At 39.1% G+C, this 20,739-nt stretch overlaps 1 protein-coding gene across 3 annotated transcripts in view; it reads right to left on the reverse strand.

The window, feature by feature from the left end:
* HYDIN (HYDIN axonemal central pair apparatus protein) overlaps positions 1-20,739 on the reverse strand; it is a 385,540-nt gene that overhangs the window by 212,202 nt on the left and 152,599 nt on the right. For all 3 annotated transcript variants that reach the window (XM_059150954.1, XM_059150956.1, XM_059150955.1), the window contains 2 exons: positions 16,714-16,813; positions 1,650-1,768 (listed from right to left, as the gene is read on the reverse strand). In XM_059150954.1, the coding sequence (XP_059006937.1) occupies positions 1,650-1,768; positions 16,714-16,813 (219 nt within the window). The remainder of the gene's footprint in view (positions 1-1,649; positions 1,769-16,713; positions 16,814-20,739) is intronic.

A 20,739-nucleotide genomic window follows, 5' to 3' on the forward strand; every position in this document is an offset into this window, starting at 1 on the left:
TCTATTTACCTTCCACGCTGCCCCATCTAAGCCACAGCTACTTTAGTGGATGTGGGGATAAAGGACACAGTAGGAAGCTCCCAGCAGCAGCCCTCTTGTTGTCTTCCCCTGCCAAGGTTAGGCCGGGCTAAGCTGAGCTGGGCAGAGTTGAGACCCCCCGGACTGAAAGGGGATCAAAAAACCGTCTCTTCCCAGGATACAGGGCCTTAGTAACCCCGTGCTCACTCACATTTACTAGCTCAATGACTTTGCTGAGTTACCTAACAGACATGGGAGGGTCAGGGTTGCCCTTCACTGAACCCACTTCCTCTCTCTCTTGCGCTCCCAACGAGACTGCATTTCCCAGATACTTGGGCAGCGATGCACAGCTGATGGGACGCTCACAGACCGGCGTGGGTCACCGACAGGGCCAACTGCTACGAAAGACCTTCCCAATACCTCTCTCCGTGCTCTTTCCCCTCCCACCCGCGTGACACATGTGAGTCTGCAATCTTGCAGGCCACAGGGGGCGGGGGGAGGTGGTGCCAGAGCTACGGGCAGGAAGGAGCCTGGGGCCAGATGCTCCGCAGGCAGAGGGCTGTCAGCTGACAGGTGACCTTGCCTGAGACTTTACCTAAGCAGGGAAAAAGGCTTGTCACGTCTCAGAGAGTATGGGTCTTTGTATTTGTTACAGAATCTAGCATTACCTTAACTGGCAAAACTTCTCTAAGTGCCAGGGAACTGTCATTGCCTCTACCCCCTAGGGTTTAGTGAGGGCCAAGCCAACTACTGAATGTAAAAGTACTGGTATTGCACTCAGACTACATGAAGGGTGATGTTGCTGATGGTATGAACCACTCTCTGCCTCTTCTTGTTCATTGTAGAGCAGGGACAATAAAACCTACCTTCACACTTTTGTAAGGACTGGAAGCTAAACACATGGAGACAGACGTGCACACACGAGGAAGCATGGACCCTGACACCTATTTCCCTCTCATTAAGTAACTGCTTTCATTACTACCTTTAGAGAAATACAAATATTTAAAGTTTAGGAATCAATGGTTACAATTTGATTTAAAAAAAAAAAAAAAGTACCCAAGATACAAAGTTAGTGGTGAAGTGACAGTAAAGTAACTTTGATTCTGAAGAACCCGTGAGTACATCTTGTAAAAGGATCATTTTCTATCTGATTGGAAAGACAAAGCAGGGAAATTTCTAAAAGAAAGTTCCAGAAAGTACAAGGACTGGTTTTTAATCATGGATTGGAGACTAGTCCATTCAGAGAAAACACTGAAGTGTGAAAACAGCTATCCTCATTAGGACCTTCTGGAAAATGTGAACATTTCTCTCTCCTCTGGTCTGTAGGATTTATGTTGTCAGAGAACATAAAAGGATGGGAAAAGATTATGATTTTCCCCTTTGCAATCCACAAGATGATGTGGATAAAACCAATTAAAGTATGACTTCATTGCCTTGAGGAAATTTAGAGGGGAGACCTTAAACATGGCCAGGGAGACAAGGAAGAGCCAGATCATTCCAGAGTCCAAGAATGAGTAATGGCAAATGGGTGTGATAGTGCACATTTTCTGTCAAAGTACACATACACAAAATAAAGTAAACCTAAAAAGCTAAGTACTGTTTGAGTCTCAATGAACAATTCTAGTGCTTACCTCATAACAATGTACAGATCCAATAAAAACTTTTCCAATGTCCAGCATTTCAAAGTTGAAGTGAATCTTTGGTCCCATTCCTTCCCCTCTGATTCGGAGGGGCAGACGGATCTCTCGGCCTATAAAAACAATTCAGACTTTATTACCCTGAAGGATGTTTCATTACCCCCAACACAACATGTTGCCAATGTAAGCAATTAACAGTACTGCACTGGACCCAGGGAACTCCAATTTAACCAATGCCAAGGATTTAGCTTATCTTCTAGTAACAAGAATACAAGAATACCAGCAGTTTTTTTATTTTTAGGGAGCAGCTTATATTCTAATTTAGGCTCATATTTTAGCAGGAAAAAATTTTTTTAAAATTTAACCCAGTATTAATGGTAATCTTAAGTTTCTTATTTTTTTTTAAAAAAGTAATTTCTCTATAAGTTGAATTTCCTATCTTACTCTACACACCAAAGTTGTGTTTCATAGAAATTTTCCTGTAACCATTATGTCCTCCTCAATGCTACCTAGTATTTTTCTTAACAAATCAAGAATCTATAGTTCACATACACATGCATATATGTATATACCTAACCATCCATACAGCATTTAAGTCTCTATTGTCTGGAGCAAAGAAGCAAATAAATCCATTATATTTTTCAAAAAAAAAAAAAGTAATTTCTCTAAATTAGAGAAGGGTGACCTCTGACTGATGCTTCTTAAAAAATAAGAATCACCATAGGGCTCCAAAGGACATTGTTCTCACTGATTTCCCTAGATTTAGGAAGACCAGAGTATTAAGGGATCTGGGTCTAGGAGTCTTACCTGACCCTTTCAGACTTTCTTTCAGTAGAGGTAATACTATCCACTGAACAATGTCTGTAATTGCACATGCACAGTGGACCCAGGGCACACAGAAAGCACAACCTTTAAAGTATTGATTGGTTTTGTTTCCTTTTTAAAAATGGGCATTTATTCATTTGATAATACATGGTCTTTATAAAAACATTATAAAGAAAGTGGAAAATTCTCACATAGTTCCACTACCCAAAGATCACTACTAGTATTTTCAGCAGTTTTATTATGATGTTCTCAGGTGTGGTTTGCATGTATCCTTCTTGGGCTTTGTAGCGCTTCTTGAATCTATAGATGAATGCCATTCATCAGTTTTTGGAAAATGTTCAATCATTACATCTTCAAATATTGCCTAAGCTCCATTTTCCCACTTCTTTTCATCCAGATAGATAAAATTTTGCTACATCCTCTTCAGCTCTGATGCTCTTTTCTATATTTTGTCTCTGTATGCTTCAGTATGGGTATTTTCTTTAGAATTATTTAATTTCCAGTTTATAAAATTTATCTCTGGCTGTACTTAATGGTCTATTCAATTCTATTAAGTTCTTAATTTGTCATTATAACTTTTCAGTTCCAGACTTCCCATTAGATTTTTTAGAGTTTCCAGGCCTCTTCTCAATCATTTTTAAAAAAGAACACTGAAAATCTTTTTGACATACACACACAAAATATGCCAAATAGTTCTACTTTCTGGCTCTCTATGGCATTTCTATTGTTTATCTTGGTGTTCTATCAGACTGTGTTGTCTCCTGATATGCGTGGTTATTTTTGACTGAGTGCTGGTCAGCGTATATAATGATGGAGTGGTCATTTGAAGCCCTGAAAAGATATTATCTTCCTCTAGCTTCTGGCTGGTATCTAGGGAGCATTCGAATTTCCTAATCTTACCACTCTCAGCTAAGATTCTGGCAGAGAATTAATCCCTGTACCAAGTCATTTGAGTAACTAGCTTTTTGATTTTTCTAAGAAGGGTATATAGCTAGTACTATCTGGCCTAGATATAAAGGAGATGTTAATTCCTCATATACAACTGATGCCTTAGAACATTAGAGATCATCTCCTGGAATCCCAGTGAAGAAGAACTGTTGTAATCAAATTGATAACTGAAGAAGAAACCGAAGCTGAGCTTCAGGCATTGTGAGGATCGGTACATTTCCAGTCCTCACTTCCCTGGGTCCCATCCTGAAGTTTAGGAGGTTACTAGAGCCCTTTCTCCTTGGGCATCCCATGAAATCCTATGTTTCTTCCCTAACTCTACTAAACTTCATCTTCGCTGTGATATCTACCAAAAAGGTGGGATTGCTGAGGATAAAGTGACCCCCACAGTCTGATTGTCTTGCTTTCCTTCTTCTCTTGGGTCTTAGCCCTGTAATTCTCACTGTAGTGGTAGTTCTCTTTTTGCCTTCAAAAAAAGGCTTTGAAAATATTTTGCCTTGTTCTTCTACTTGTTTTTAGAGGGAGATGGGGGAGGGAAGAGAGAAACCAAATTGTCTAGCCCACCATTAATGGAAATAGAATTGCCAGAACAAAGAGAAGCACATTTAACATTTTGATAGTTATGGCCATATTGCCCTCCAGAATGGGTGTAGGAATTTGTACACCAACACCAACAGTATTTAAAGATTTCTATCTCTCCATACCCTCCCTGACAGTGGGGATATTGCCATTTTTGAAAGTCTTTGATAATTTGATAGATTATCCTTAAATTTACACCATTTAAAGCTCTTTAAGCAAAAATAATATATTTGCTCTGTGTGTAACATTTTGACACTAAAAAGACTCTGATGATCGGTTGGATGTAATGTTTAGTATGACAGCAAGTGTGCTTTCAACAACCAAATCATATTTCTAACTTACATTATCATCAATATAATGCCTTGTGTCACTTCATGTTCCAGTCTTTTGTTGCTACTTAACTAATGCTCTCTATGCCTGTCTTTTTAGTCAGGAGTTAACTGTCTCTGTGTCCCCTCTAGTGCATGACAACACAGTGATCATTAGGCAACTGTTTCTTTGATTATAAGAAACAAGAGCAATCTTAGCAATACTTGGGACAGCTGATTCATTCAAAGAGTTCCCCCAATTCATCTGATCCCTGGAAAACAGATCCTTCTCTGAAGATGAGGTGTTTGTGCTGACAATCCTCTAAAATATAAGTAAAATTTTCAGAGGCCCTCATCAACTTCATCTATTATTTTAGAGTTCTAATCTACTGGCAATGATTTGTAATCCTTGGTCAAGAGAAAAGTATTTTGACAGGGATCCAACTTTCAGAATGGCAAAGAAAGAGAATTGCAAATATATTGTGGAATAAACAGCCAGACTATTTATAACTGTCAGGCTTAAAGCCTTCCCCATCTGTTACCCTGACTGCTTTCCTTAATAATAATAACAAAAAAAAGGAGTTGTGTTATAATAAAGCAGTGAGCCAATGTTTCTTTGGGAATTATTAATTACTTCAAAGGATATTGTCTTATTTGTAGCTAGCCAGAACAGAACGGAAGTGCAAGTGATAACCAGCCTTGCTTTTGCAATAGTTAGTCTAAATTTTAAGGTTGTATTACAAATGCTACTTTCCTGCAAGATTTATGAAGCAGGGATTTGTCTTGTCTTAGCAAAAGACAGTAAGAGGGACAAAACTGAAGGAACTAGTAAGCTCTAATGACAAAGTCTTTGTTAGAAGAGCCAAATATTATTATGTTTTTTAAAATAGGTAAGTTTCCCATCTCTGGTTACAGTGTCTTGGTTTCACACAAGCAGCAGAGAGATGTACTGCAGAACCTCCTTCAACAGCCCTGAAGTCCCTGAATGCAAGAGATCACACTGCATTAAATTCCAGGAAATGTAACTAGTTCTCAGAAATTTGCTAGCTATCTTAGATGTCCAATATTATACTTGAGCTCCATTCCTATGCAGTAAGACAAGAAAGAAGGAGGAGCGTATAACTAGGGAGAGCAAGCTATCATTATTCACATATTTGGGGACTGTCTACCTGGAAAATCCTAAAGAATCTATAACAACTTTTAAAAATTAATAAGATAGAGTTACAGTGATGGTAACCAAGTCAATATTCAAAAGTCAACTGCATTTCTACATACAGCAACAATCAAAATTAATTTTCAAGACACGATTTATAAGAGCAATAAAAATATAAAGTACCTCAAATAAATCTAACAATACATACTTAAAATCTTCAAGGGAAAAATCATAAAACTTTATTGTAATATATTAATAAAGATCTAAATAATGGAGAGCTAGGATATGTTCTTGAAAAGGAAGACTCAGTGTCATAAAATTGTCAATTTTCCTCCAACAGATCTATATCTATAATTTCAATGCTCTGTTAAAACAAAATGCTGGCAGGCAGAATTTGGTGGAATTTAACAGGATGATCATAAAATTTAAATGTAAAATCAAAGGGACAATAATAAGCAAGACATTCTTTAAAAGGAAAAACCAAGAACGACTTGCCCCTTGATATATTAAGATCTATTATAAAGCTATTGTAATTAAGATAATGTGGTATTGGGGCAAAAGGTGCAAAATGACTATGGAAACAACTCAGAACTCAGAATAAATGTACACATCTATGTGAATTTACTTTATGACAGAGCAGGGGCTCAATGTCAACACAGGAAGATGGACTAGATTATATAGGGCCAAAACAACTGGGCATCCACACGGCAGCTTTGGTAGACTGAATAATGACCTCCAAAGATGGTCAGTGTCCTAATTACAGTAAATATTACCTTATATGACAAAAGAGTGAATATTACCTTATATGGCAAAATATGTGATTAAGTTAAGAATTCTGAAATGGGGAGATTATCCAAGATTACCTTCACTACTGCAGCTTAAAAACGGTCTTGAAATCGGGTAGTAGTAGCCTTCCAGTTTTGTTCTTGTCCAAAATTGTTTTCGCTATTCTAGACTCTTTGCATTTCTATATGAATTTGAGAATCAGCCTCTCAATATCTACACACACACACACACACACACACACACACACACACCAGCTAGAATTTCTGTTTGGATGGCACTGAATCTATAGATAAACATGAGGAAGAAATAACATCTTAATATTGAATTTACTCACTTTTTAACAAGGTATAGTTCTCCATTTATTTAATTTCTCTCAGCAATGTTTTGTGATTTTCTGTATAGAGATCTTACACATCTCTTATCAAATTTATCTTTAAGTATTTAGGATTTTTTAATGCTATTGTAAGTGATATTGCTTTTTTAAATGTCAATTTCCCATTATTCAATGTACAGAAACACAATTGATTTTCTCTACATAGATCTTGTATCCTGTAACCTTACCACACACTTTTTGGCCTTCATTTAAGACAGATATTCTCTAACACAATTTCCACAGATTTTGATCCAATAAAACATAGATGAAACCCAAGGATCTCCATTGTTAATGATCAGCCAGAGTAAGTCTATGCAGATTCTCTGGGGATGTTTCCTCAAGAAACATGAACATTGTTAACCATGTTAACTTCTGAAACATGGCACAGTAAGCAGATTCAGTCCAATCCTCTATTTCAAATTTTTTAAAAAGCTTTATTAAAAATATGACAAATATGTATTTTTAATACTTACCCGAGCTCAAAAGGAAGAAAGGAAAATACCAGGTGACAGAAATGAGAAAAGAATTTGGAGATTTGTAAAGTTCATAAAGGTCTTATGGTCTAGTGGCTTCAGTTTTAACACCCTCACAAAAACAGGACATTTGGCCTGCAGGAATAAGGACCTGAACTTAGATCCTTGCAAAAATACAGGACCTTGGAAAGGATACTTTTTCTGGAAAGGAAACAAGAAGAAAAATTCTATCTATTGGTCTAGGGAAGCAGTTATGAAAATTGTCATTTAGGTAGATCTCTCAATAGTGGACAGAGGTTCCTATGAGAAATGAAAGTCTCAAGTACAGATATGGAATCCAAATTTACCCTAGGTGATAGGTAAAAGAGCCAGAAGCTGAGAAAATAATAGACGGAGGATCCTGAAAAATGCTGTGAAAGAATACTTCCATGAACCAATAGCCACGTTGTCTTCATCTGTTTGGACTTCTCTAACAAAAATACCAGAGACTGGGTGGCTTAAACAACAAATATTTATTTTTCACAGTTCTGGAAGCTGGAAATTCCAAGATCAAGGTGGCAGTAGATTCAGTGTCTGGGGAGAGCCATCTTTTCACACTGTCCTCACATGGAGGAAAGAGTGCTCAGGGGTCTCCTTTATAAGGACACCAATCCCAATCATGAGGTCTCTGCCCTCACCACCTAATCACCCTAAAGGTCCCACCTCCAAAAAAACATCATACAGAGGATGAAGTTTCAACCTACGAATTTTGGGAGAACACAAATATTCAGTTCACAACATGTGCTCAAGATGGGCTTACAATGCAAACATTTCAAGCCATCTGACGAAACAATCCAGTAAGAGGAAAGCATTTACTATAAACATGCAAATCAGCACCCCAAGAGTTGGAGATAATAGAAAACTCATAAAGAAACTGTAACACTGCATTCTTAAAATCTTTCAAGAGGCAAATAAAGAAAAAGAAACCAACATGAAGGAGAAAAAAATGAAAGTATTAAAATGATACATTACTTCTAAAACTGAAAAACCAAGTTGATGGAATTAAAAACTGAACAGATGAATACCAAAGAGTAGAAAATGCTCAAGAATTAGTCCACTGAGAGGAAGCTCTTAGAAAAATACTCAGGATATATCAAAGAGAAACAAAGAAATAAAAAATGTAACGAAGATGTTAGAAGACATAGTGATTCCATGGGAAAGACATAATATCTGAAAGATTTTCCAGAAGAAGAAACCTGAGATTATGAGAGAAAAAAATATTGAAGCGATAATTGCTGAGAAATTCCAGGAGTGATCAAAGATGCTTGGACTGATGAAGCAGACCAAGAACCTAAGTAGGATAAACAAAAGCAAATCCATCGCAATGAAACTGCAAAATACCAAAGGATGAAGTAATTCTGGGTGTCACTCTGACACAGGAGACGGGTCACTTAAGGAAACAACAATTAGACTGCAGCAGATTTCCTACATCAACAATCTAGTCTGTTGTCCATGCTACAAGCAAGCAGCCTCATGGAGAGGCCGTGGACAGGAGATCCAGGGAAGCAGAACCTGGTGAGGTCCCTGCCAACATTCACAATTAACTGCTAGACAAGTAGGTGGGTGAGCTGTAAAATGATACCAGCCTTCACCTTCTGGCCTGTCCAGCTGTCCCCAGGTAGAGCAAGGAGGAGCCGTCCTTGAGGAATCCCGACCAAACTACAGATCTATGAGCAAAAGAAATGGCTGCTGGTTGTGTTAAGCCACTAAATTTAGGGTGGTTTGTTACTCAGCAAAAGATGAACAAAGTAGCTTAAATAAATTAGGGTTCTTATTTTGCTCACACACCAAGGACATTGGGAAATGAGGCTTGGGAGGAGGGGAGGGCTTAGCGGATTAGGGCATGCTGCTGTTGCTGCTGCTGCTGATGATGGATAAGGATGAAAGAATGACTATTGATCCAATAGCTTCTTTCTTTTCATGTTCCAGAACCACCCAATTGTACTTATTATAGATTTTAAATAAGTTTTAACATATGGTGGGGCCAGTCCTCCCACATTATTCTTGTTTTTCTGAATTTTCTGAGCAATTTTAGTTCATTTATTTCCTCCATAAGAACTTTGGAATCAACCTAATTTTAAAAAAAAGAAAAAAAAAAGGTTGATGTTACCATTGGGATTACATTATATTTACAAGAGCTGGCCTATTTATGCTGTTGACTTTCCTGACCAAAAAAGCATCAACAGACCTTCCCATTTGTTCAAGTTTTCCTAAATCTGGGTATGCGTACAAAGATACTTAGATATTATTCCTTGTGTTCTTTATTTTTGAAATCTTCGATAACTGAACATATAACTTAAAGTAAATAGTGTAGTTGATCAAGAAGATAATTTCTCATTCATAGGACCAAGAAACCTTATATTATTATGAGGTGGCAGTCTGATGAGTTTTGAGGAAGAAACCCTACAAATATGTAGAGCATTACTTAATTATCACTCTGAAAACTCAAAAGTGTTTTCAACATTTCTCTCTCCTAAGTGTCCATTCTTTAGTTCAGTTAGGATAAAGATCAAAAGCTCTAAATTGTGCTAACAATTCAGATTCCACTTCTGATGGACAGGACGAAAATGGACACTCCAGTTTCATTTTAATTGGGTCCTGAAAGGAAGCAGGTACATCTGGCATCCTTTCCACCATGCTGCTTTTTCACATTTGACTCTGAAGCACCCACTAACGATGTTATCTAGCAATATATTTCACAGTTTAAATCAGTAAGTGTTGCTTCCTTTGAAGTTCCCATATGGTGATCCAAACCAAATATGTGCGGATTCCCGTTGAGTTTTTTTTCTTAAAGGTAATCTTCATGATTAGATTAGGAATTTCCACATTACATTGGAAAGTCAAGACAGATAGGAAGTAGTTTCAAGCCACAGCTTGTGGACCATCAGCAAGTCTTTATATCTAACATAGTTTAACTACTTCTAAGAAAATTTGAAAATTTCAATGAAGAAAAAGTTTTAGTTTCAGGTGAGCCAGAAAGATTATAGTGATGTTATATTACCTGGGTTCAGATATAAGCAGGTCCCTCCCTTGCTTAGAGCCTTTCCATGTTTCCCGACTACAGTCAGGAGCAATTCCAAGGCTCTTAGTGCAGCAGTCAAGGGCAGCCTTCCCTGAGCTACTTACTCCTCAAGCCTCCAGCCCCATCTCCTGCCCCCACCTCTCCCAGCCCAGTCTCTGTCTCTCCCGCAGCCACATGCTAAGAATTTGCAATTCTTTGCCATTTCAGGCTCTTGACATGTACTTGCACAAAGGGTTCCCAGCCCCACATCATTTTTTTCCTGGACTAATGAAAACTTCAAAGGGTCACTTTCACTGGGGACCCTTCCCTGAAAACTCCAGACCGGGCTGTGTGCCTCATACCCTCTCCTATTACACACTCATTCCCTGGACAGCACTGCAATGTTAAGTGTTGGTTTACTTGTCAGTTTCCTCCCTCATTGCTAAGCTTACTGAGGACAAAGAATCTGGTTTTGTACATCTTTGTACTCGTGATCCCTAGATATAAAAGCTTGCAAAAGAAAAAAAAAGTTGCAGCTGGAGATGTGGGTTACATTTCATGTGTGTCAAGAGGCTTCCTTCAAGACCAATGACAAGGGCCTTCCCGCTACTTCCTGTCTCTGAATGTGTATTTCCGAGAAAGAATACTACACAGTATTGAAAGTGAAATACAACCAGGGCTACAAGCAACAACATGGATAAGATGTGCAGACTGATTCCAAATGTGCAGACTGATGCGTATGTTTCCAAAACAGGTAGTACCAAATTTCATGATTTATGTGCACATTCTTTGGGGTAAAAACTATAAATAGAAGCAATGAAATAATGACCATAAAGGACAGAATGGTGATTATCCCAGGGGGAGTTTAGGGTAAGGGGAGTGTCACTAGGAAGGACACACAGGGAGCTTCTTGGAACTGGAAATATTCTATTCTGGATCTTGGTAGCAGCTACATAATATTTGTCTTGTAATGACAATATATATGTATGTGTATTAGTTCCCTGTTGCTGCTGAGACAGATCCCCATGAACAAAGGATTCCTATATGATCATGAAAGAGAACGACTCTTTTTCTTTAGTGTTAATGGAATAATATGCAAGAATTATGCTTAATGCATAAGTTTATTATCTTAAAAAATATAGGGTGAGCCTGGTGATGGGTATTAAGGAGGGCACAGGTTGCATGGAGCTCTGGGTGCTACACACAATCAATGAATCATGGAACGCTGCATCAAAAACTAATGATGTACTATGTGGTGACTAATGTAACACAATAAAAAATAGAGGGAGAGAAGTCAGAAATCTAAGTTGGGTCTCCCTGGACTAAAATCCAAGTGTGGTCAGAGCTGCGCTTCCTTCAGGAGGCTCCAGGGGATAATCCATTCTCTTGCCTTTTCCAGCTTTTCTCCAGCCCTTGGCCCTTTATCTTTAAAGCCAGAAATGGCTGGTTGACCCTTTCTCGTATCACATCATTGTGACATGAGACTGATAATACTGCCTCCCTCTTTGACATTTAAGGACCCTTGTGATTATCAACTGAGCCACTAACATAATACAGATTAATTTTCCTATGTTAAGGACAGCTCATTAGTAACCTAAATTCCATTTTCTGCCCTAATTTCTCTTTGTCAGGTAATGTAACACAAACACAGCAACATATTCATTGGTTCTGGGGATTAGGCACAGGCATCTTGGGGAACTGTTACTCTACCCACCAGAGTGTATTTTGTGCACATTTGTGGATCTATGTCCTATTTCCTATATGACCATGAAAGAGAATGACTCTTTTTCTTTAGTGTTAATGGAATAATCTGCAAGAAATATTTAAAAAGCAGTGTCAGAATCACTGTGTAAAGTATGCTATCGTTTATGTAATAAAGGCACAAGGGGGAAGCATAGTTGTACGTATTTGCTTCTATATGCTCAAAGTGCGTTAAAAAACAAAAGCAAAGCAAAACAAAACAAGGGAAAGGGCTTTTTCTATCTGCCTAAGAAGCATTTCTCAGTGACCTAAAACCAGGAGGTTTTACCAGCTCTTTGAAGATAATACTAAGGAATCATCACCAGCCCTTGAAAAGACAGAGAATTACATGGAATTTACAAGGAAGATAATATGGAATTACAATGTAAACAAAACCCTTCTCTGGCAATCATGTCTTTTAATAAACCACTAGCAAAATAAAGAAGAATGTCATGCAGATGGAAAATTATACTATTCAGTTTATCCAGGATGTGAATTCTGTGGCAGAATTCAGAATTGCAAACACAACAATAGATGAATACAACTAGTTATGTAATGTTTGGGAACCTCCTGGAGAGCAGCCAACCCCCTGGAACATGGCCAAGCACGACATCCCGGGGGAGTCAGAGCTGGGAGGGAGGTCCCACCACCTGTGGCATGGGGGACACTGGAGCATTTCCAGCCTCTGCCTGAACACTGCTGTACCAACATTTCCTCCAGACCCGTTAAGAATCTGGGATAAAGGATGCTGGCTTGAAGTGTGGAAACAGATTTATGTCAATCTTGAAACTCCTAGTCCATCCTGCATTCATTCTGGGGCCATCTTGAGAATCTTGCATTCATGGACAAGGGAAAGACCAAGATCAAAGACAAGATCAAATTAGGATTCATTCATTCATTCATTCATTCATTTTTTTAATGTAATTGCTCATCCATTTAATCAATGTTTACTGAGGGCTTTATATTCCCAGTGCTAACAGCATTAGACACAGAGTGTAGTTTCAATACATACATTTTTTAAACCAGCAAAATCATACTGTTCTGCTTAGACATAAACACATAGGCAGTGAACTTATACAAACAAAAATAACTATCCTAAAAAGCAAAGTGGTGGTTACTTGCAGGGAAGATGAGGGGAACATCGTCAGGAAGGGACACAATACTTGGGGGAGGAGGAGGGCAGCAGAGTCTTGACTTAGGCAGCCAGCCCATCCTTCTGCATTGTTCTTGCGCTGCCTGGCCCCTCAATACACAGAGAAAAGGGACTATGTAGATGCAGACTAAAAAGATGCTAGGTAGAGCAGAACAGTGGGATTTTTGCACTTGAAGCTGCTAGCGATTATGTACGCCTGCTGCTCTCTCACCACTTACTATTTTATCATTAAAATAGCCACCACAGCTGTACATCCTGGGAGACCTGCATGTTACACAGGAGGGGTAAGAAGCACTAACCACGCTGAAAATTGAACCCGTTTTCTCATTCTTATACACAAAGGACAATCATGGACCAGAAAGCACTAGAAGGATCCCTATGACTGCATGGTACTTTCTACCTGAATTTTCTGACAAATAAATATTTCTCTTGGCACCCTTATCTAATAGCATTAAATGGCATTTAATGTCATATATTACTCATGTTTGATTAAAATCTGGTTCTTTGAGAACAGATGATCAATCCTGTAGGTCTAATACCAGACTGTTAAGAGTTCAGAAGAATAAAATGAAAAATAATGGAGGAAAGTACATTAAAAATAAATACAATTTCCCAGAACTGAAGTAACACATGAGGAAGCAGACTCTAATGGCCCACAGAAAGCTGAGGAGGATAAATTATAAAACTCGCTCTTGGATATGGCTTCATGGCATTTCAGACCTCAAGTACAAAAAGAAAACTCTAGAAAACACTGAGCCAGAAATAACAGGCCAACCACCAAGGAATGTGAATTAGGTGACTTCAGACTTCTGGACTTATACCATAAAGTTGGCACAATGTCTTCAACCTTCTGAGGAGAGATTACTTTGAACCTAGAAATATCAGCCAGGCTATCAAGTGAATATGGAGGGTGAGACATTAACAGGCATTCAAGGATCAAAGTTTCCCTCCTATAGACCCTTTCTGAGGAATCTACTCTAGCAAAGTGAGAGTAAAAAGTTATAATGGAACACACATAGAAACTTTAAAAATTCCTGAGTAACAAATGTGTAGGAGGTGGTCGATCTGATTTAGAATGAGAAGCTAGTAGGCTCTGAGAAAAAATGTCTTCAAGGAAAAGAAGAGCACACATTCTACAATTAGACAAGAGTGAAGAAATGAAAAATTAGAAATATTGGTCAGGGCGGGGGGAACCCAAAACCTGCATGGAAGAGTCGATTCAATGATGGAGTAAGATAAAATGGAGCACAATGGTGAAAACTGATGGACAACGAAGAAAGAGAAACTACTTGACACAGACAGACCTTAGGGGAATTCTTTGAGCGGTTAACATCCACCAACAGAGGTCAGAACATTCAACCAATGGAGAGCAAAATGTAATCCTGGAAATAAATTGAGCCCTTCAGTGTATAAAACTCATGTAGACAAAACAGAGACCTTAAATATGGTTACCAACAATTCTACTATGAAAGTAAAACAAATGACAGAAGGTAAGAGAGAGAAACAGGGTGGAAGGGCAGAGGGCAGGTAAGGCGTCCCAATGCTCTGACACGTCAAGAAATACTGTAGAGTTGGTGGCACAAAGATACAGTTTTAAGTATATTATTTAAGACTATAAATAAAACTCATAAAATAAAATATAATAAAAATAACTGGGTTGCCAGGGGCTGAGATAGGGGAATGGGACTGCATGCAAAGTGGCCTGAGGAAACATTATGGTATCATGGAGATATTCTGTCTCTTTATTTTGGTGCCATTACATGAATGTTTAGGTTTGTCAAAGTTTATAGGACTGTACACCAAAATAGGGTGAATTTCACTGCATGTAAATTACAACTCCATAAGGCCAGCCAGGGGGACAATGAGATCATATGTGAACTAAATTCTTGTCTTTCGTAGTGGGGACTCACATGTAGTATCTGAAATTGATAAATCAACAAATAGCAATCAATTTAAACACAGAACTAGCAAGGAAAATTACCCCTGCAAGAAACATCTAGAAGTGCTTCTTAAAAGTAACACTGGAGAAATAGACTACTAGTTAACTTTTTAATCTTGCTATCTAATTGTTTTGCATATTTATCAGCACCAGCCTTTTAAAAAGAATTCTGAGACATTTTTTTAAAACAGAGAAGTTTCCAGAGTAGTACAAAGAACTTCCATACACCTTTTACCCAATAATCTGCTTTATAGCAAAGCATCCAGCCCACACTCACGTGTTACACCCAGATGTGTCTCTTGAGTCTCCCTCAATCTAGGATAGTTCTTCGGTCTTTTCTTGACTTTTGTGAGCTTGATGTCTTCGAGGATTACAGGCTGGTAATTTTGTTCTGTTCTCCAATCTGGGTTAGTCTAATGTTTCCCCACAATTAGACTCATATTAGATATTTTGGCCCTAATAGCATTGAAGAGATCCTGTGGTCTGATGATATCCTAGTGAGTAGTCCATGAGGTTGACCTGCCACATTACTGCTGGTCTTAATTAAAATAACATTTCCCAGACTTCTTCATTGTAAAGTTAAATTTCTCCCCTTTATAGTTAATAAGCATTTTAAGGTAGGATATTTTGAGGGCCATTAAATCTTAAGAATTTTTTTTTACCTGCACTGATAATTACCATGATTGCCAAACAGCAAAATTTTTTTTTAGTGGATTCATAGATTCCTATTTATTCAGCGGATTATAATCTATTAGTATTATTTTCTTGATTCTTCACTTGTTCCAGATTTGGTCAGTGGGAGTCCCTTTGCTGGTTTCTGTATCATTTTGACATGTCCCTGTCATTCTTTGAGCATTTCCTTAGTTTCCAATATGAAAGGGTGTTCAAGGCTCATCTTGTTCTTTCCCTGCCTTAGTCCTGGAAAAAGTCCCTCTTAGAAGAGATTGGGATTCAGAAACCAAGCTTTGGGTGTGAGGAGTTCTCACTGCTACTAGGATCTCAAAGCTGCCAGGACCTCTCAGTGTTCATAGGTAGGAAATATACATAAACATATATCCACATTTACATATATATTCTATATCTGTGCATAGCAACCATGGGTTCATAGTGATAACTCCAATTCTGTTCCAATACCAAAGACTTCTCATATATATGGAAAATATATATATATATATCTTTCTGCCTCCTCCAAGGGAGAAAAATAATTCTGGCTCTTGTTATCCTTATTACTTTTTTGTTTAACTCTTCTCTCTGAATCCAATCTTCTGAAGCTACCAAGTTGCCCCCCTCCTTGTACCTCCTCCGTGCTGATTCTGGCCACTGCCAGGCTGCCTTTCCATCCTCCTTGGCATGCATTATTTTGATTCGAAGCTCAAAAAGGAAAAACTAAATAGCCAAATATTATAAAAAGAACAAAAAATAAAATTCTGAAAATTTGTGTCAAGTAATATTGCTACTGCTCTAAAAATCAAGAGGAAACCCAGATCCATGGTTTCCCATCCCCCCTTGCTCTGACCACACCACAGTTATAATGTACTTCAAAGTCTGCAAAGTCTGATCTATTCTAGAATAAAATGAGAAGTACGTGACTTGACTCTGTTATTCCTCTATTGATATCAATGCACTTCCTATAGTCCAAACACACACACACACACACACACACACACAGAGGCACCCCCATTTGATGCTCTGGGCACTTGGTTTTGCCACATAAAGTTTGCTGCATAGAGAAAGTCTTTACCTGAAATGTCACAGTAAACTGTCTGCTGGTAGAGCCTGGCTTCCAGAGGATTAAAGTACACCGTGATTTCAGCTGATGAGTTAGGCCAGACATCACCTTCCTGAAAACCATGAAAAGAATCATTAAAAAACAGTGTGATGAAGAGGCACCCAGGTGGCTCGGTTGGTTCAGCATCTGACTCTTGATTTCGGCTCAGGCAATGATCTCAGCGTCCTGAGATCCAGCCTCACATCAGGCTCCATGCTCAGCCCAGAGTCTGCTTGAGAGTCTTCCCCCTGACTCTGCTCCTCCCCACCACTCACATACTCTCTAAAGAAATAAAATCTTTAAAAACAAACAAACCAAAAAAATCCCCAATGTGATGAAGAGAAGGCACTGCTTTTAAGTGTTGCTCCTATGTTATAACCTCAAGAAACTTGAAGGAAATGTTTTTACAACACATTAAAGAAAGTACTATTTTACCCAACAGTAAATTTATGCTACTTGCTAAGAGGTGGTACAATTTGGAAATGAGCTTCAAAGGTAATTTCAGTGAGTTCATGAATATATAAATACTAAAGGAAGCTTGGGTATTTAGAACATTTTCAACATTTGTGCATTCAATGGACATTCATTGTATCAACAGATGACCAGCACTAGGTTGCAGAGATGAAGAAGAGTGTGGTCTGAGACTGCATGGAACCCACATCTTAGAGGGAGGATAAATGTGCATACAAATACTGTATAATAAACCTGGGACGTGCTGCGTCTTATATATATGCATACAAGGTCCAGATGGGCTAACTTACTCTAGAGGTGACAACATAATAAAATACTGTAATTCTGTGCAAACATAACAATGGCCCAAGGCAAAACAATGACCAGGTCAAATGCTGATTCTATTTTTTTTTTAATTTTTAATTTTTTTATTAACATATAATGTATTATTAGCCCCAGGGGTACAGGTCTGTGTTTTTTTTTTTTTAAGATTTTATTTATTGATTTGACAGACAGAGATCACAAGCAGGCAGAGAGAGAGAGAGGAGGAAGCAGGCTCCCCACTGAGCAGAGAGCCCGATGCGGGGCTCAATCCTAGGACCCTGGGATCATGATGCGAGCTGAAGGCAGAGGCTTTAACCCACTGAGCCACCCAGGTGCCCCTGGGGGTACAGGTCTGTGAATTGCCGGGTTTACACACTTCACAGCACTCACCATAGTACATACTTTCCCAATGTCCATAACCCCACCACCCTCTCCCTACCCCTTACCCCCGGCAGCCCTCAGTTTGTTTTGTGAGATTAAGAGTCTCTTATGGTCAAACACTGATTCTAATCCAGTGTGATAGTTCTTGTTTTAATGCAAACCACTCAAAAGTCATAATAGAGAAATCTAGTTTTGAAATTATAATATACAACAGGCCCACATATGGAAATTCCCTTGAAGTATCTCTTGGAAAATATTGTTGTATTGACAATGTAACCTGAGGCCTCTTCCTGTAAAAGGAAGATGCAGTCCTACCCGCCTCGAAGGGTTTCACACCCACGGTCTGACAAGGTCATGCGGGTCACATGCTTTGCCCCATGCTCCGTACTTAGTAAGAGCTCAAAAAATGTTTACTATAATTGATACTATTTTTATGCCACCTGGAAAGAATAAGATGAAAGTATTGAAAAAATAGGGGGAGGAAAAAGCGTGTATTTTTTCAATGATTTTTGTAAATAGATCAAATTAGGCATAAGTATTAAGGACATTGGGGAGGATATGTGCTATGGTGAGTGCTGTGAAATGTGTAAACTTGGCGATTCACAGACCTGTACCCCTGGGGCTAATAATACATTATATGTTAATAAAAAAATAAAAAAATTAAATTAGGCATAATTGATAATCACATCCAAATATCTTTAAATGATCCCACCAACTAAACAGAAAAATAAGAAAAGACAACCTGGTAAATAATTAGGTTCCAGTTTCAGAAAATCCCCAATACATATTCTATTCATTCCAGTCTGGCTGAAATGAACATGGTGCTGGAGTAAAGATTTGAGCAGAGAACAAAATGGTTTAAAATGCAGACATCAAACAGGAGGGTGGAAATAGCAACCTAGAGCCCGCTTGGGTTTGTTTATGAAGGTAATAGACTGATTAGTGTACTTCCCAGGCAGTGTGCTCTGACTTCACAATGACAAAGGGCACAGAAGCAGCAGTGAGGACCATGAGCATCCTGTGGGTCCTGGGAGCTCTTACAGCCCAGATCAGCCCACGAGGATGAGGCCCCATGAACACAGGGACTGCTTCATTCCCTGTGGTGGCTCATAGTTCTCAGCATATTATCCAATCAGTCATATGCCAATCAGCACACAGTTTGCATGCTGTGTTCTTATTAGCAGATGCCTATTCAACTTTGCAACCTATTTCTGCCACTTTCTCCTCAACTGGAACCCCAAATTCGTGCAAATTTAGAGCTGAAAGGAGCCTCTGAGAGCATGTGGGAAAGAGGGAAGCCCTAAGCATTTTCACTTTTTGAAGCATTGCCCTGTGGCACTTTTCCAAACCTTGAAACAAGTACCTGCTCCCTTCTGATAAATGGAAAATACTAGCCTTTTAATGATTTGTGGGGGTTCCAATGACATGGAGCATTAGGAACACCCATGGCTAGATTGGGCAAAGAGGCCAGGCAGAAGAGGTGACTCATCTGTTCATGGGTCCATCTGTGGGCATTCCATCTCCGAAGAGCTGAAGACCCGGTCTTCCTCCCAAGAGACAAATGTATTCCCCTGGTGGGTTTAGACACTGCTTTGTTTGGGGGTATAGAATGGACACAGCTGACCTGTTTCTATCCAAACTGACTGACCAAAGGAGCTACCCTGGATCCTGAGAAAACCTATGCCAGAAAAGTCTCACTAGAACAGGAGGAAGTGGCCCTTAAGAATATACCAGAAATCAGATAAGCTCAGTACCTGTGAGAAAATTCAAGCATTTTATGGCTTGGGGTGAGCCAGGCGACTTTCAAAAACGTTATCCCAGCAAGAGCAAGCAAAGCCCATATGCATACAAAAAGGCAACACACTTAAGTTCTATCCAGGAAGCATTCCTGGACACCCCATCATCACAGAAGCCTGATTATCAGAACCGGTGGGTTGGAAAATGGTGGCAAGGCCCAATCCATGGGTGACCAGAAACCCCCCAGAGGAGGAAGTGCTGGTGTTTGGATGTGATCCCTAAGAGGATCATCTGATATGGAGGCTCCCGGGGCTGAGAAGCACTTCTGCTTGGTGAGGGAAACTGAGTCCAGATGGGGCAGCCCGAGTGAATGGGACTGTGGGCTCAGTGCTGTCTTATCCTGGGCTGCAGGGGTTTTGCCGGGCCTGAGACAGCTGTGGGTAACTTGCAGGTTTTACTGAGCCCTGGGAGGAAATTCAAGGACAAATCCGATTCTAAAACCCTTTTGAGGGGACAACATGATGGGCTTGTCACAGGTCATGTGCATTAAGAGGACTATGCGTATCGATAAAAACAGAAGTGTGGTCATTCAGTTCCCTTTCACAGAGGAACGTTTTCAATATTAGGTCATTTGAAGGAGTTAAGAACATGTAGAAGGACACTTATTTTTCAGTTGGGATTAAAATAAAAGTGAAATAACTTCTATTTCTTTATGGCAAAAACTCAACATAGCACTTTCTAGCAAATCAGAGAAAATAAACCTCAGAAACAGGCGATCAGCCTAAACTGACCCCACTTTTTACTTACAGAGCTCTGAAACATTTCACATCACTTCTCCAACCCTCCTGAAATTAAGTCGCCGAAAAGAATGTTCCCTTTGTTATTGTTCAGTTCTAAAGTCTCTTTCTGAAAAGGAAAACATTCAGAATTTTCCCTGGCTGCTCTGCTGTTAATATCCTTTCTTCCTGGTCCTCGGAAAGCAGCCTCATGGCACAGAACCCCTGCTGCTCTGTGTTCCTTCCATGCATGACCCCTCTCCTGTAAGTCTATTCTCCTGCTCCAAATGAAAGACTGAGTATCTAGGATATGATCTGTAAGTGACTATTA

This window comes from Mustela lutreola, chromosome 16 (assembly GCF_030435805.1).
Source record: "Mustela lutreola isolate mMusLut2 chromosome 16, mMusLut2.pri, whole genome shotgun sequence".
In the NCBI taxonomy this organism is placed as follows: domain Eukaryota; kingdom Metazoa; phylum Chordata; class Mammalia; order Carnivora; family Mustelidae; genus Mustela; species Mustela lutreola.